Source organism: Rhynchophorus ferrugineus, unplaced genomic scaffold (genome assembly GCF_030347505.1).
Source record: "Rhynchophorus ferrugineus isolate W39M unplaced genomic scaffold, kcgeb_rfMv2 rfM1, whole genome shotgun sequence".
NCBI classification, from domain to species: domain Eukaryota; kingdom Metazoa; phylum Arthropoda; class Insecta; order Coleoptera; family Curculionidae; genus Rhynchophorus; species Rhynchophorus ferrugineus.
This window is the reverse complement of record NW_027472580.1, coordinates 62,724,800-62,742,487: the sequence shown is the minus strand read 5'-3', so window position 1 is coordinate 62,742,487 and position 17,688 is coordinate 62,724,800. Positions and strand designations below refer to the sequence as shown.

Here is a 17,688-nt window from a genome sequence, read left to right as displayed (position 1 = left end):
GAATTGACTGCGTCAGCGCGGTCTGAAAAATGTACTGATTTACACTGCGCCGGGTCAATATGACTGAGACACATTTCCCCTAGTTTCTTAGCAGGAGCAATACATAATTGAAAAATTTTCTCGTGGAACCTTCATAGATATGTATTTCTGTGCATTATGGCTCAAAGAATGAAAATTTTGAAATGATATGAAGTATACCTCGGCCCAAACGTAAGATACTCTAAAAATCGTTCCGCCAGTCAACGTGTGAAAGGAGGAAATATCTACGTTTAAAAGAAAAAATTAATCTACCATAACATGATAGGACTAGCACCACATTTTTATACGAACATACAGTCAAACCAGACAGAGTCAGATATTGGTGGCTGCCTTTCTATATATTGTTCTAACCGATTTTGTAGAATCGATTTGGTGAAGGTGTTTGGGCAATTAAAACGCTGGATTCAACTGAGTCGCTCTCTATTTATTTCGACAAACAACTCGGTCAAAGCCCCAATACAGAATGCCGTAGCGCTCATTACAATTTACAGAAAACTACTTTAATATCTGCTTATGCAACCATATATACATGAGGACGTCACATGTAAGCGCATCCACCCAATTATTTATATATCCAACATTCGGCCATCCTGACTTCGCAGCGTCCTCGCAAGACTTCACTCCGGCTACTCTTGGAATATTGTAGTTGGTGGTTTTGGTCTTTCTATAATGAAAACATACTCTTTACTACTTGATCTTTTAAAATGTCTTACCTTGATGACTTCTTACTTTATCGTTTCATTTTATACCTTCCATGCAGTTTATTTTATAACTTCTGTGAAGTCAATTTTGTACTTTTTGCTGAACTGCACTTAATACTCAGTGAGGTTCAACTGCTCCATTTTAACTTCTCTGGATGGGCTGGTGCATTATATGCTTCTTATTCTGTTATTCTGATTATTTTATACCTTTTGCATTTGATATTTAAAATTTTACATCCAACAATAGTCTAAATTATTTACTTGAAATAATTACTTTGCCAATTCCCATATTGTTTAATAGTTTTGCACCTTTATATTCTCAAGTTCTACTTCGATCTCCAAAACTATAAACTATAAACTGTTTATCCTTATTGTTTTTCTGCGAACCTTTGGTGTATTTTACTTTCACACTATTATTGTTCATGTATTTCATTACTTGATTTCTATTTCCTATTTCTATATTTTCTATTTTTGCGTGTTAACTAAATTGCATGTATCTACCTATTTACTAGCCTGATTTTATATGACTATGTTCTTAATAGATTTATTTTATATTCCATGTATTGATTAAAACATATAAATTCTTGTATTTGTGTTTAAAAGTTAATTTATTCTCTGATTAGTTGCTGCCTTTTAACAAAAGTTTTGTAAGTTATTTTTATGTTTTAAGCCTTCATTTCGATCATAAATGTTACAGAATCATATACTACAACTTTTAAATTTACAATTCCAAAATTTTAACTTATGAAAGTAGGTGATTTATCGAACAGAAAAGTTGTTAATACAGGTTAAAATCATGCATGAATTCTTTCAAAGATACAACCTTTAAACTGATAATAATCCCAAGCCCTATATAAATACAAAATTCATGCAACTTCAATTGGCCCATTCATTAGATTTAAGAAGATTGTTCTGCTATCTGTTTTATGTCAATTATATAATATTCCATTCCAGGAATCAAAATTAAAAGAATTTGGGTCAGCTTACATTAGATGAAACCCAAGTCACAAAAACGTTTTGTTTTGTTTAATGCTCAATCATTTAACTAATTGATATTTTAGTCAACATTGAATTAAATTAATATCAACTCCAAAATTATGTCAAGAATATTATTGCTCTTTATAACATTTCTTTCGTCTAAGGGTTAAAAATATGTTCTTTGAAAAACTGCTCTTTGAACATTTATTTTAATATTCTCAGAATGTATCATACTAATTAAAATACTCACTATACTCACTGTAACTGTGGCCTGATAGATTATCTATATTGGTTGCGGATGCCTCTGTGATGGCGGCCTGACTGTAGACCTCTTTCTGATTGCTCTAATTGCTGCCGTCGGCCATGCCGATGGCGAACAAACTTCTTGTTCGTCTGACTGCGTATATCCTCTGTGATGGGAGGACTGGCTGCCGACATTCATGTGAATGTTGTGACTGCTACTGTAGTCCGTAGTGGAGACCTGTCTGTAGACGTTCAACGTCTCTCATGGTGACCACCGGTTGGTTGGTTGGCCCCCTTTTTCCGACTTCCGGGTTGTAGACGTTTATAGAAACGTCGCTCGTGATGACCACCGGTTGGTTGGCCCTTCTTGCGTTGGCAGCCTGGTTGTAGACATTCATAGAAATGTCGCTCGTAATGGCCACTGGTTGGTTGGCCCCTCTTGCTAGCAGCCTGGTTGTAGACGATCATGGAACGTCTCTCGTGGTGGCAACCGGTTGATTGACCCCCCTCTTGCAGGCAACCTTGTAAATAAACGCCTGTGCTGATAGTAGCCGATTGGCTGACCCCTGTTTGGTCAGTACCCTTCATATTGGTAATTTTAATAATTGTTCCTAATTAATTTTGCTAATTTGTTGTAGCTTGCATTGGTGACTCTACTTTGTTCATCTCGTTGGCGCACTCCACATAGGTATGTACCTGCTGCAAGCTTTCTTGCTGTGTCACCGGTAGTTCTGTAGTGGTCTCTTGGATGGGCAGCTCGTCTGCGATGGCTCCACAAGGTTGGTGGCTCGTGCGTGTGACCCCCTTGGTTGGCTGTACGTCTGCTGCGTTTCCCCTGTTTAGTTGAGTGCCCGTTATGGCTCCCAGGTTGGCGGGACGCTCATTGTAGACCTTCTGGTTGGTGGACAGCTTGTTGTGGACCTGCTAGGTTGAAGGGATGCTCGTTATCGCCCCCAGGTTAGTGGATATCTCGTTGTGGACCTTCTCGGTGGGAGAAACGCTCGTTGTGGCCCCCACGTTGGTGGACGGCTCGTAGTGGACCTTCTAGGTTGAAGGGACGCTTGTAGCGGTCCCCAGAAGTTGGCGGAACGTTGGTATGGAACCATCAGATTGACGACCCCTCAGGTGGACGGCAGGCGTCTTGCGCACCCCCAGATCGATGGAACGCATGGCGTGAATCTCTCGGGTTGTCGGCACGCTGTTGCGCGCTGGTCAAATCGGCGGCATGCTTGTTATGCATCTTTAGATTGGCGGCACGCTAGTTACGGCCACTAGGTTGGCGAGACTCATGCTGTGAATTTCTCGAGTTGACGTCACACCTGCTGTGCGACCGTCAGGTAGGCGGCAAGCATGTTGCGGGCCCCTTGAATAGGCTGCACGGTGACTGCGGACCGTAGGTAGGAGGCACGCTGGTGGCACGCCCGTCAAATAGGCGGCATGCATGTTGCGGGCCCCTTGAATAGGCTGCACGGTGACTGCGGACCCCATGTAGGCGGCATAGTTGTTGTGGACCCTTGGGTTGGTGGTACGCATGTTGTGAACTCCCCAAATTGGTTGGACTCTTGTATGGATTCCCCAAGTGGGCGGCAGATTTGTTGTGGTCCCCCAGATTGACTTCGATCTTGTTTACATACCCGATACTATCTTTGCGAACACGTGGGGAAGTGCCAGTGGGACACCTCTCGTTGGTGTACATCGTACTGTCTCTCATGATGCAGACCTAGTTGGCGCCCGTCCTGTTGATGTACCCCATTCCTGTCTCTCATCGTGCAGGACTGCTAGGTGGCATCAATCTTGTTGATGTACCTGGTGTTGTCTTTCACTATAGCGAACTAGTGTAGTTCACCATGTCTGCTAGTTGCGAGTTGTTGTATCACAGCTTGTTGCTCCCTATGTAGACAGCTAATTCGCTGTTCCACATCATGCCGACTTGCTGGTGTACCTCATTGTGATGTCTATCGATTAGCATAAGAACCCTTGTGGAAAAACAGACCAATAAATATAATTTTCAAATTTATCTGCTCCCTGTAATAAATGGAAAATATGACTGTTGAACTAGAAAACGTACTGTTGTCGCTTGTAAAAAAAATAAATAAAAAAAATTAAATTACCAGATCCGGTACTGTGCCATTGTTCACCCCTAAATCAATTTGCGTCGCCTATCACATAAAACCAATTCGGTACGCCGAATTTTTAATCACCATTTCTTTTTCAGAATTTAAGGAAATTTTCCTTTTCATGCTGCAGTGTAAGTAAAATATTTTAAATTCATACCTGCATCCTTTGTTTACGTTTCATCCATTTCAGCGCCATTTTGTGGCTTGTTAATGCGCCGATGTTTGTTCACATTATGTTATTTTTGTGTTTATTGCTAATTACTAATTAATAATCAAACTGCCCTTGTGGCGATTGATCTAAAACAATAGTGCTTTAATAATATTCCTTTGTATTACCTTGTTCATCTCATGGATTATTATTTGCGTCGTTTGCACACTAAACACTACTTCTATACAATCACTATAATTCACCGTGAACGCGTTGTTCTTTAACCCTTCTCTGATAGAACTGTTAGAACCGATTTGGTGAAGGAGTGAGTTTGGGCAATTAAAACACTGGATTCAACTGAGTCCGCTCTCTATTTATTTCGACAAACAACTCGGTCAAAGCACCAACACAGAATGAATTAAGATAGCGGGATCTTCATCCTGTCCGGGTGGCTTTAATACGAGCATGCGCCGTAGTGCCCATTATAATTTACAGGGAACTACTTTAATAAATGATAATGCACCCATATATACATGAAGACCTCACATGTAGGCACATCCACCCAGTTATTTATATATCCAAGGATATACGTTTTAATTTATGTAATTTCCTGTTTATTTCTCCACATAAACTTTATCTCTAACTGAACCTATAATTTCTTGAAATATCCTATAATCTTAATTAGAGCCCAAAATTTTGGCTTAGCATGTTAATATATGATAATTTAATTGCTATATAGATACAGATAAAGGTTTGAAAAGAAAACAAATATCCAATTATCGTAATAGTTATAATAATGTATACTCACAATACACAGTACTTCTTGTATATGTACAAAATTTACATAATAATATAGACATCACATTTTTTCCCTATTATAATATTTGTAACGCTGGCTAAAGTATACTTACAGCCTAGATACACTGTACAGAAAAATCTTAACAATAACTCAAAAATTAACCCTTAATTTAATGAACTAAACTACCTATTCACATTTATATTACAATGTAAATTAAAAAAATGGGATTCATATAACTAATATGTTATTCTACATTTTTTATATTACTTCTATTTTTTCTTTAATTTAGCCTGTTTCTAGAGAGGGTATTTTCGTACATCTGAGTTATCTAATAAAACATAAATTATGGAATTCAAAAATTATTAAAATAAAATGCTGAATATTGAAAACTGCGGAAATGATAAAAGATAATCTTAATAAAATACCACGATGCTGACTTTTAATCTTCTAACATTGAACGAAAAATGACCCACTCTAAAGTCGAATATGTTCAAATTCTACGCTGGAGGGGGTAACATCAAAATTTAAACGTTTTTACAGCCATAAAACTCAGAGGGTTAAGCTGCATTTAAAAATAATATTACATAATTGTCATAAATGGTCGCATCATCCTATCCCATTTGTATAAATGAAAAAAATATATATAACAAAAATCTTTATATGGAATAAAATAATGCGTGAATAATATTATAAATAATTTCCAAGTTTAATCCTACACATAATTAAAGGAAAATATTTATAATACAACTTGAAAAGAATCTAAGTATCAGTATATATAATAAATAAATTAACAACAATAAGAAGCATATATAAAAATAAACTTTTTGAACAGCCTAACCCCTGTTTTAAAACAAAAAACCTCGTAAATTTTAATGGGGAAAAAGGGTAAATATTTGAGGAACTTCTTTACAAATATTGCAAGGAAATCACTCAAATTAATGGTACTTTCAGGTACTTGACAGTGTTTGAATCTAATTTTAGGCTAACTAGTGTCTTTCTTTGTATAAATATTTCTTTTCGTGGTTCTTATTTTGCAAAAGCGTTCAATTTAAAAAGTAAAATGTATATATTACAAAGCAGTTCCAAGCCAAACACTATCACTTATCTATAAATACCAGAAATAGAAAAATTACACAAAGATACAATAATATGAAAATAAAGATCTTCTAAACAAAAGAAAAAAATACAAAACTAAGTTCAAATATGAGATCTCTTATGTAGGTAAGTTAAATATTTTTTTATATATTTTTTTGCAATTTTAATAATAGTTTAACGCATCTGAAATCACAGTGAAACTTTTTTTAATAGTTAAGTATAATGTTTAGTATATAGTGTTCTTTTACTTTCTCTCTTGTAAGACATTTTCGAGATTTGAATAGAGGGGCACAATAAGTAAAATGTAATGATATCAGGCTTGATCATAAGCCTACATTAAGGACTTTCAAAAATTACATTCTTTGGAACTCGACATTGAATAATTCTTATTAAGTGAACTTCACTTTTAAGCGTTTTTTTTACCTCTAAAATTGTCTCCAACTTGCTAGTAAACAGATTTAATTTAAAGAGCTATGCGACATACCAAGCTAAAATTTATATTTATATATATCCCTATAAGTTTGTAGTTTGTACTCAATAATATCTGACATTGAAAAACCTATTTACGGACTGTTGCTTTTCCACCAAAAAAAACGAGGTAGTTCACGGTACCGTCTTGTCCTTGTTTATACAGTTGTAATCACTATTAATAGATGTGCTATGTCGGCTACTCTTTCTAGCAAACTTGGTGCTATTCGTCTCAAATTTTCATTAACAAAATCACATGATGGGAAGATGTGGACAACATAGGCAGGCTGAAAATTAAAGTATAAAGTAAATAGGTTAATTAGTACTTTTTATTAAATACTTACAGGTTGGGTAGTTCCAGGTGCAGCAACGTTGACGATCCCAGCAGCCTGCTTAAGTTGTAAATAAGTAATAAAGCCCATATTTAGATTAGTAGATTGTTTCAGAACATCAATAGGATCATGGCCACAAGGTAAAGCTAGCAACATACAGTGCTCATTCTCCATCTAACAAAATAAAGACAATAAATATCACTTTCAAAATATTCTTTAAATTTTAATTTTATTTGAATTAATTGATTTAAAAAAAAATTATATTCCTGGTATATAATCTGGGATAAATAACTACCTGCATCTTTCTGGCAACCCCTTCAACTTGAGGTTGCTCTAGTCGCATTCTTTGAAATATACGTAAAGGAGGTGTAGATCCATCCGTATTCTTTGGTAAACTGCATTTGGCAACCTGTTCGTTTCCCGAAACAAAGTACATTTGAACCGCTGCTTGGTCGTTCTTTAAAGCCAAAAGCCCTTGCCACAAAAGAGGATATTGCTAAAAAAAATTATTTAGAAAAATGGTAATAAATAGTAATATGCAAAAATATGTTAAAAACGTGATACATACTTTCAGAAGCATGAATAAACTTTCAGCTTGAGGAGGTACTTGGCTAGCCAGCGGCGGTGTAGCTGCTTGAATTCCTCTTTGACTTGCTGGTGCATCAACTCCGATATGTTTAGCCATAGCTCCCATGAGATTTCCAGCAGCCCCAAGTCCAGTTCCAACAATAGGTCGTTCTAAAATGTTTTAAGTATTAATACTAATTTTTATTACAAGAAAAAGAAACATACCTGGATGTCCATAAGCTGTATGTGGTCTCTCTGGCGTATTGAGCGATGTTCTCTCGTGTACCAGTGTATGAGCACTAAGAGGCCTTTCCGGTATTGCAACAGATGTCCTGTCTGATATTAAATGAGAACTTGAGTGGGCAGTATGGGCTCCTAAAGGCCTGTCAGCAGTGCCTAATGGTGGAATATGTGGTAGACCAGCTCTATCATGGGACGTAAGTGGTCGATGTGCTGGTGGTGGTTCTGCAGATTGTTGCTCGTAGTAACGTGTACCTGGATGGTACGGTGGAAGTCTTGCAGAATGTGGCAATGTATTATAAACTTGACCAATAGCTGGAGATTCTAAAATATTGAATCCATTAACAAAATACACTTTTTATTACAATAAACTGTTACTACCTGTTGCTCTATCATGTGGAGAATGATGAGGAACAGCAGCGCCTCTACCAGAAATCAAGCCTACTGGTGCTTCCTCTCCTTCTTCGCCAGATTTTTCTAAATTTGTAGATCTGCAAGAGGATATGATATGAATACAACTAAAATAACTTAGGACAAATGCCAATACCTTTGGTAATGCAATTGCTGTCTGAAGAACTGCTGATATTGCATTACTTGTTGTTGATGCATATAGTGAGCTGGATTCAGAGCAGGCCTTAACGATCCTGGTTGGAAATGAGGCATTGGTTCACCCTAAAAAATATATATATTAGTAATTGATATTTAATTAGTACTACTTCGGTTATATACAAGGTTAAATATTAAGTAATTTAAATTAGGACAGGTGAACAATTATCGCAACAAAAAAAATTACATCAATTCAATCTAATTAGTTAATCATTAAATATGCCAATCAAATTAAATTTCCTTTAACAATACATTTAATATCGATCACCTCAGCAATTAAAACTTAACAATAGCTTAGCAATAGTAACTTTGTGAATTGGAATATGATTTTATTGAACAAATGGTTTAGCTATGAAAATTTTTAAATGAAAAACTAATTTCGGTTTTTCCTAATAACCAATCCATACTATAGTGCGCTTGAAAGTTAACAGTTCATAGAACGGTCAAAACCTATCCCAAAAGGTTATGTTCATATTTTGCGTTTATATCTGGAAAGGGGAACTTCATCAGAAGTGGTATACTGACGAGTACTGGATGAGTGAGACCTCGCCTTGACGGCCCAAACGTTGAAAAAATCGATGAAATTCTTGAACATATACAACTAAATAAATAATAAATAAACAATACTACAACTAAATAGACCGACATATTTTATCTCGCAACATCGCTACGGAAACAAACTATCCACAATAAAATAGTTTTGAATGATTTACATAAAAGAAGCTCGATACTTGGGTTCTACATGAATAGACCGAGCTTTAATTTCTGAATATCTGCTGAAACAAAGCGAAATTGACTTATTTTTGAGACGAATGGGCAGTGAAAAGCGACGATCACGCACGATGATAAGTACCAAATAGATCGTAGTGAAGCTTCACATCGTGAAGTTGCTAAGCTCACAATGATACAAAGGAAGGTAGTGTTTAGTGCTTGGTGAGATTGGAAACGGATTATTCATCATGAGTTACTCGAATCTGGCCAAACTATCAATTCGACTCTTTCCTGCCAAAAAAGATCTTAATAGGAAAGGCATTGTTTCGCAGAATGCCAACAAAAGAGCACACATATATTTAATGAAAAATTGAAAAAAATTGGCTAGAAAATATTAATACATTCATATTCATCCATTAACTCTAATATTGATTATAATCCCGTTTCATAATCTTCCTCTTAGCTTTTATTCTACTCTTCATAATATTGACAAACAGGCTAGAACTGAAATTACCAATTAGATTGAATATATTAATGTTGGCATAAACACATGGCAAAAATGTGAGATGAGAAATAAGAATAAAAATTGAACAAAACTACATAAAATAGCAAGTGTTCACTAAAAAACGAAAACTATGCACAAAAACTCGAAGATTTGACAGAAATTCACCTTAGGGGAATGTGGAGAATTTTGATGCGCCGGTGGAGGACTCCTGCTCTTGTTATAGTAAGCTCTAGTCTCGGCAATCTGAATGGTTAGTAAGAGCAAAAAGTAGTTAGTGATTTGATATCTAAACTCGCAATCACTTGCACTCTTTTTTTCTAAACTAGCCAGTATAAGGAATGTGTATAAAAACTTAAAATATTTATTGTTGTTTTTATATACATTTCACTTTTACATAAAAATAATTTATACATACCAAACTTGCTTCATATGCAGCTACTGGCAATCCAGGTAATCTAGCCTGAGGACCTGACGGGCTTAAGCTGGGCCTACCTAGACCAAAATTAACATCGACTTTGGGTGGTTCCATCACTCCTTTGTTGTTTGCTTGAGAAGGTCCCTGAATAATTCGGCTTGTTTGACTCTTCGTAATAGGTGGACTAGCCGCTACGGGACCACTTAAATGTGGTTGATGAGTCTGTTTGGTGCTTGCGCTTTTGGCGCCGATAATGACTTGCGGATCATGACGATGTTTAATATGAGCTATATGCGTATTAACCATCTGCACTTGTTGAGATGGCAACGACGAACTTAAATGAGCAGTAGGTTGCTGTTGACTTAAATGCTGCTCACGAGCGGACAACAGATGTTTCTGGGTGGTAAGTAGCAATTGTTGACTGGGCGATAAAACAGGTGGTTTAACCTGTGGTTTAGATGTTACTGCAACTGGAACACCAGGCCGAGGAGACAATGGTCCAACTGTTTGTATGTTTCCAGAAACGGTATTTGTATTCTGTGTAACAGGCGTTCCTGATCGAGTAATTACTGCTGACGCAGTGCTACTGTTAACTATCACCATAGACTGTGATGCAACAGGTATTTGAGGGACCTGTTCTATCACAGCCTTGGCTGCCTGACTACTCAATACATGCGCTTTCAGAGGATGTAACTTCGGCACTGGTTGTTGAACAACAGTAACTTGATGTGGTTGCGTTATTATGCTTGTTGAAGTTTTTATGGTTTCACTAGGTTTCATTACTCCCTGTTCAGATTTTTTGTCACCAGGGGAGGTACCTGGTAACGGAATGTACTTGCCTTCTTCACTTTCTCGCATGGGAGTCAAAACTCCAGTAACAGGATCTATTAAATTAGTAGGCTCAGGTTTTCCTAAGCTGTTCATTTCCCCTTTAAATCGTTTAAGCATAGCTGTTTTCAAACTACAATGATCCACTTTCTTAGGTTCAGGTTGTGGTGATGCATCTCGAGGCCGTTCCACTTCTGCTACCGCCATTTGTGTCGGTAATTTTGGAACTGGCGGACCGACGGATCTTTGCTGTTCCTCGCGAGTTTCCTCACTAGATGATGTCTCGGCTGCTTCAGAGCCTCGTCGTAAAGGCTTCCGACCCCTAGGACTCTTTCTAGGCGTATCCTGTTCAGCAATTAGAGGTTGTGGTTTCTTAACTTGCCGCCCTGAACGTCGCTGTCCTGCGGCTGAACGTGTTTGTGGTGTATTTTTAATGACATCTTCGATAGTATCATCCACTGTATTTCGTGTTATATCTTTTTCTGCTAATCTTCGCGATTTTCGAGTGTTGGTTTGAGGTGATGAAAATTCCTCTTTTGGCTCGGCTGCAGTCTTTACTGGTTGAACAGGCGCTGGAGAATCTTTGGTTTCTTTCCCTATTTCTTTAGCACCATCTCGGGTTATTTCCTTAACGATAGCCGTTGTTTGAAGGTTACTGGTGCTCGAACTAGTTGATTTGATTGTAAGAACCAATCTAGGCCGTTGTTCCTTATTATTATCATCAGAATCATCTCGGAATTCATATACATCATTAGCAGCCGAATCCGACTCGCTTTTGCTGGATTTTCTTTCAGTGCGCATTTTTCCTCCTCGACCGCGTCTTATAGTTGTTGCTAAAGTTTCTTTCAATTTACCTCTTCGCGTTTGAATACCACCCCGTTCTATGTTAGTCTTAGTTTTACTGCCACGGGGTCGTCCACCTCTACCTCTACGAGCACTGCTACGTGTTACTGACGGCTCTAATTTTATATCCTCTTCAGCTTCTACTGACGTTTCATTGATATCAGATTCTTCCTCAACCTTAGTTTCAGGAATTTCGTCAACTTTATGCTCCGGTGATTTTGATGTTAAATCCTCCTGGGTTTCTTTTTCTTTATCAGATTTTATACAAGGTGAAACTTGCGGTTCTTTATGGTCAGTATCGGACATTTCATCAGCAGATCCAAGAGTTTTGATAACAGAATCGATATTGACTGAATTTGCGGACCAAAAGTCATTATCGTCTTTATCTTCTTTTGTTTCGAGAGAATCTTCATCTCTTTGAATTTTTGCATCATCTTTTTCAAGTTTTACTTGAGATTCAGAAATTGTATCTGTTGTTTCGACCTTCATATTGTCTTCGTCTTTTTCAGCAATAACTTCGGATTCTTTAGAACTTTCAATAACTGTTGTTGAATGGAGTTTGACAGGACTATCAATACTAACCTTTTCAGGAGCTATTGCAGGCTCCTTTGTTTCTACTTTAACTTCAATTTCTTCTGTTTTAATTTCTTCATTATTTGTTGTTTTGTCTTTATCGTTGTATTCTAAAGATAAGTTCAATTCCTCGGTAACAGTTTCTATGGCTAATTTAGATACATTTGTTGGTGAATTTTCTATTTTAATATCCGGATTAGGAACAATTACCGGACTCGGTGTTGACGTTCGAGATTCTTGCATTGCTACTGTAAGTGTATTTGTTGATTTAACATCTGGTATTTTTGGTCTAGTCACTCCATCCAAAACCTTTGGAGGCGAAATTAGCGGTGGAGACCCTTCAGTTATTACATGTGAAGTAACAATCGGATGACTTTCTGTTATAACAGGAATTGGTTTAGGGCTTTGTCGAGGAGAAGGCAAAACAACAAATGCTTGACTTGTTGGTGATTGTGCAGATACGCATGACCTCGGACTTAAAGTTGAATTATTTTGTATTGCTTTGGGACTAGTAAGAATTAATTGTGGTGGATTCATCACAACAGAAGTAGAAATTGTAGTTCTTGGTGAACCAGGTGTGCTGTGGGATCCGGCAATCACTATTGTAGATTTCGCTTGATCAACTGCAACTGTATTACAAGGACTTTTATTTGGTGTGTCCGGATTTTGGGATTCCTTTACAGAATAATTTGTATTTGTAGTATGAGGTACATTAGCAACAAACTGGTTATAATTAACAGGAGTAATATGTCTAGTGGGAACAAGAAGACCACGAGGAGGAATATAATTGGTTTGAACAACCATTCTAGGTGGCTGAACTTGGGAATAATTACTATAAGATGTTTGTAGCACCATACGTGGGCGATCTTGTGGTCTAGGATCTGATGTTGAAACTAACTTCGGCGGTTCTGTTGAATGAGCTACTTTCGGTTGAGGCAAATAAATTGCTGTAGCTTGAATTGGTTTAGATACGATTACCGGTGTAATCGGCATACGGTTTAGATGAATATTAGTGGACGCTTTTGGTGATAACATGCCCTCGGATGTTGGCGGTTTACATATTTGTACTGGTGACCGGGCTGGAAGATTATGAAGCTGTGATATAATTGGAGGCTTTGTAGATATAGTTGGTTGGCTTGATGTAGGTGATGGTATTTTTATTTCCACAGTCGGAGACAATTTTGCCAGTGGTGGATAGTTAGGTTCGCTAACTTTTACTGCCGAAGACGTTACAAACGTTTTCACAAGCGGTTGTGAAGCTGCCGATGAAACAATTACTTGTGGTTTAACCTCTGTCACTTGTTCAGCCTTAGATATAATAACTTCTTTCCTCTCTGTGGGCCAAGTTTGAGCAATAACCGATCTGTGTTGTTTCTCTGGAGGTATCGGTTCGGTTTTCTCCAAAGTCTTTTTAGATTCTGCAAAAATAGCAGGCCCTGTTTTTAAAGGTGTTAAGGACGGCGGGCTACCAAGCGATTTATATCCAGAAAGCGGCGAAGTAGTTGATTTCTCTTCTCTCCTCTCTTCTCTTTGAAAAAAGGGCGTTTCCGGTGTTTTAGATTCATTGATAATTGGCAATTCTGGTGTTTTGGAGCGTTGGTCAACCGTTGAAGGAGTCTCCTCTTGTTCCTCTGTATCAGTATCGATTTGTAACTCGTGTTCGCTTTGTGGAGTGTCTGGTTTAGTTATGTCATCATCCACTTCTAAGCTTTGGACAGCTTTACGCATTTCCTCGTCGTCTTGTACATTACTTTCTTCTACCATTTCGGGAGGAGTTTCTTCAACAGCTGTTGATATATCTTCAGTATAGCGTTCCTCAAATTGATTACTTCCAAAGCTCTCCCCTAACAGTGCCGCAACTGCATCTTCAGTTTCCTCCTGAGAAATTACTACACGTGGTTTATCATCAGGTAGTTCGGGAACTGTCGCTTCTTTGCTCTCTTCTTTTAGCACAGTTGATTTTTCAGCTTTGATTACTGGTTCAAACTCACTACAAATTGATTTAACTGCATTTTCATGTATAACATCATCAATTTCAGTGCCAAAACCAGGTATTAGCTTATCTTTGCTGGGTTTACTTGTGGTAGGTGTACTTGGTATTGGGCTTATTAGTGGTCCTACATTACGTGTGGTTGGAGAAATTTCAAAATCAGTTGGAGATTTTGGTGCTGAAGGACTTACATCTAAAAGATTGGGTAATGACTGGCAGTGGCCAACTTGAGAGAAAGAAGTATCTTCATCTGGTTCCACTTTAATTTCTGGCAACTCTACAGGTTGACCAGACTCGATAACTTTTTCAGACTTCGGTTCAATCGATTTATTTTTATTTTTATCTGAATGATGATGATGATGATGTTTCTTCTCATCTTTACTCTTTTTGCGTTTTTTCTTTTTCTCCTTGCTTTCTTTGCGGTCTTCTTTTTCTTTTTTTAGTTCATGTTCAGTAAATGCAAATGTATCAGATGTTTCCAAATTAGATGTCTCCACTTCGGTTTTATACTCCATTTCGGAAGTATCATCCTTAATATTAGCCTCCAATTGTTTACCCATATCAGCAAAATCCATGCTGTTATCATTGCTATTCGGTGGCTCTTCAGCAGCTGCAGCGGCCGCTTCCGCTGCCGCTTCCTGTAATCTCCTTTCTTTTTCTTTTCTCTTCTTTTCTTTCTTTCTTTTATGTTCAGACTCCCGATCATCATGAACGCTAATTTCGGGTTCTTTTTCAGAATCGGTGTTGAAAGTTGCCGGCTCCTGGGCATTTTCATCAGCCAAGAACGGTTTCTGTTCTTTTTGTCCGCTTTCAGAATCCTCAGAGAGTGATCCAAAAATATTTTCCATTTTACCTTCCCGTTTTGATTCCGTCTTATCTTCTGATTTATTCTTCTTTGATTTTTTCGTTTTATCTCGACCCTCTCTGGTCTTATCTCGTTTCTTATCTTTCTTTGAATGCTCCTTCTTTTTCTCGTGATGTTTCTTTTCTTTTTCGTCTGTTTGATTGAATTCTGGTTCCAACTTATAAGACTCTTCACTGCTTACCGAGTGTTTTTGTTTTTTCTGTTTCTTTTTGTGCTTCTTTCTTCTTTCTAATTTATCTTTTCTAATTTCGTTTAGAACACCTATTTCTTCATCAGATGATTTTTTACAATATAGCGCACCAATAGCGCGACTAACTATCATAGCCCTTTCTTCGGCAGAATATTCATTTTCTTGTTCGTTTTCAGAGAATATTTCCTTAACCTTTTTATCATGATTGTCTGCTGAAATATTTTTATTGCTAACTTTGCCTTTTTCATATTCTTCGTCTGAAGTGTCACTAGTGATTCTAGATTTTGAAGCTTTAAATGATGGATGCTTGGTCTTGATTTCATCGTCTGTGGTTTCTTGCTCGGTTTTAACTGTCCTTATTGGTAGTGAATTGTCAGAATCTGAATGTAATTCATCTTTCCGACGGTGTACTTTGCGATCTTGACTTTCGTCAGAACTGTCCAATACTTTTCGACAACGCCTTGATTTTACTTCGACTTCCTTATCAGAGTCGGAATCTTCTTCCCATGAAGTTGAACGTTTCTTTTCCTCTCTTCGTGCCCTACTCAGTTTCAACTGATTGAACTTAGCTTTAATCTTTTCCTGACGCTTTTCCTCTTCTTGTTTTTGCATATTTTTGCAACTTCGTGCTTTTACTTTATCATACATTGAAATATACGGTGGCTCTTCATTCACAATTTCAAATATAGAATGCTTTTCGAGTCCCTTTCGATCTTCCATTTTAACTTTTATTTCGTTTGGAGGTGATTTGGTATTGTCTTTGGCGTCAAAGCAAGGCGGTTTTTCTTTTTTAATTTTATCGCCTAGTTTTTTATCTTCTGTTTTTTCTTCATTGTCAGCAGTGCGTTTTTCTTTAACTTCTTTTTCCTTTCGCTGCTTATCGCGTTCAAGTTCTTTATTTGATTTAAGATTAAGTTTCGCAAGGAAATCCTTGTCTGTTAATGTAGGTACGGCAGGGGGCGTTGAGGGCGGTTCTCGGGCCTCCTTCTCGCGACTTTTACTTTTCGCCTTCTGTTTTTCTAATTTATACTTTTTGTGGCGTTCTTCGCGTTCCCGTTCGCGCTCTCGTCTACGTTCATCGCTCTCTTTCGTACTGCTATGCTTGTCGTGACTATTATTTTTGTGTTTGTTCTTCTTAGTTTTCTCATCGCTTTTGTTACTGTCCTTAGAATCTCGCCTTTCGGGAATCTTTTTATGGTCATGCGTAAAGCGCATCTTTTTCGTTTCTTCTGGTGCTTCTAATAATTGGTCGTGTGAACTCGGTCGCCTTTTGACTCCCACTGCTGCTGGTAGACTGTTATTGCGTTCTTTCCGTCGTGTAGGATCGGGTCCTTTTTCGAGATCAATAGACAGATGTCTAGTTTCGGTTGTATGTCTAGGTCGTTCGACATCTCGTCGATGCGACTCGTCCTTGCCGTTGGCGTGGTGAGTGTTATTTTCTCGATGTTTAATTTCAGTGTGATTTTCTCGGAGTGGCTTATTGACGTGTTCGTGGTGATTGTCTACGTCTTTATAACGATTAGGATCTTCGCTACGCCGTCGTTCCTTTTCTTTAGCCGCCCGTCGTTCTTCCTCTTTAGTTTTTAGTTCCCGTTCTTCTCGATCTCTTCTTTCGCGTTCTAATTTTTCCTGCAATTCCCGTTCTTCCCGTTCGCGCCGCTCTCTTTCTTTCCGTTCCCGCTCTTCTTTTTCTTTCCTGTCTCTCTCTTCCTTCTCTTTACGTTCTCGTTCTTCGTGTTCCTGTTGTAATCGCTCTAGCGCTAACCGTTCTAAGCGCTCTTTTTCTTGTTTCTCTTTCTCTTGTCGTTCCCTTTCAAGCTTTTCCTTCTCTGCACGGACTCGCTCTTTTTCCTGCCGAATGCGTTCTTGTCGTTCTTTCTCCGCCTTCTCCTTTTCTCGTTGAACCCTTTCGCGTTCCTGTCGTTCTCTCTCAACGCGTTCTTTTTCGAGGCGCTGCTTTTCCAGTTCAATTTCCCGCTCCCGCCTCTCCTTCTCTTGTCGCTCTTTCTCTTCTTGTTCCACTTCTTCTATTCGTCGCGCACTGGTATCACTGTTACGACGCGTCTTTACATCTGCTCGCGGCGATGTGTTACTCGAATTACGACGTGACGACACCTTCTCGCCGGATTTCGATTTCGCGACGCTACCACTAACGTTCGCTACATTAGAATTCTTAACACTAGAGGTCCGTGAGTCACCGGGAGCGCTGGCCGTCGGTTTAAGTCTATTTTCACCGGGGTTGGCGTTCCGCGCAGCGACAGTGGTGCTGGTAGTAGGCGTGGTAGGTGCCGTGGTGCTTGCTGGTACTGGCGACATCTGTACAGGCGGATGACTGGGAAAAGGATACTGAAGACCTCTTGTGGCCGGAATAGTCACGCCCGTACCTGAAAAGGTTTAAGAAAATTATTTTTTAAAGTTTATACTATCAACTTTAT

The 17,688-nt window shown here is 38.1% G+C and overlaps 1 protein-coding gene and 1 long non-coding RNA gene across 13 annotated transcripts in view; both read right to left on the bottom strand.

Annotated features, from left to right (window-relative positions):
• Positions 1-3,203: 3,203 nt before the first annotated feature.
• Positions 3,204-3,843, bottom strand: LOC143194067 (uncharacterized). The gene is made up of 3 exons (XR_013005178.1): positions 3,641-3,843; positions 3,432-3,474; positions 3,204-3,370 (listed from the first exon to the last, which is right to left on the bottom strand). It is a non-coding gene; the product is annotated as an uncharacterized LOC143194067 (long non-coding RNA).
• A 1,159-nt stretch (positions 3,844-5,002) lies between these two features.
• The window catches only part of spen (spen family transcriptional repressor split ends), a 131,177-nt gene continuing 118,491 nt past the window's right edge, over positions 5,003-17,688 (bottom strand). For 11 of the 12 annotated variants that reach the window (XM_076406009.1, XM_076405682.1, XM_076405823.1 and 8 more), the window contains 9 exons: positions 9,965-17,637; positions 9,715-9,792; positions 8,275-8,399; positions 8,109-8,218; positions 7,713-8,051; positions 7,489-7,658; positions 7,216-7,416; positions 6,933-7,094; positions 5,003-6,875 (listed from right to left, as the gene is read on the bottom strand). In XM_076406009.1, the coding sequence (XP_076262124.1) occupies positions 6,747-6,875; positions 6,933-7,094; positions 7,216-7,416; positions 7,489-7,658; positions 7,713-8,051; positions 8,109-8,218; positions 8,275-8,399; positions 9,715-9,792; positions 9,965-17,637 (8,987 nt within the window). In that variant the 3' untranslated portion in view covers positions 5,003-6,746. The remainder of the gene's footprint in view (positions 6,876-6,932; positions 7,095-7,215; positions 7,417-7,488; positions 7,659-7,712; positions 8,052-8,108; positions 8,219-8,274; positions 8,400-9,714; positions 9,793-9,964; positions 17,638-17,688) is intronic. The other variant, XM_076405594.1, reaches the window with a different exon arrangement.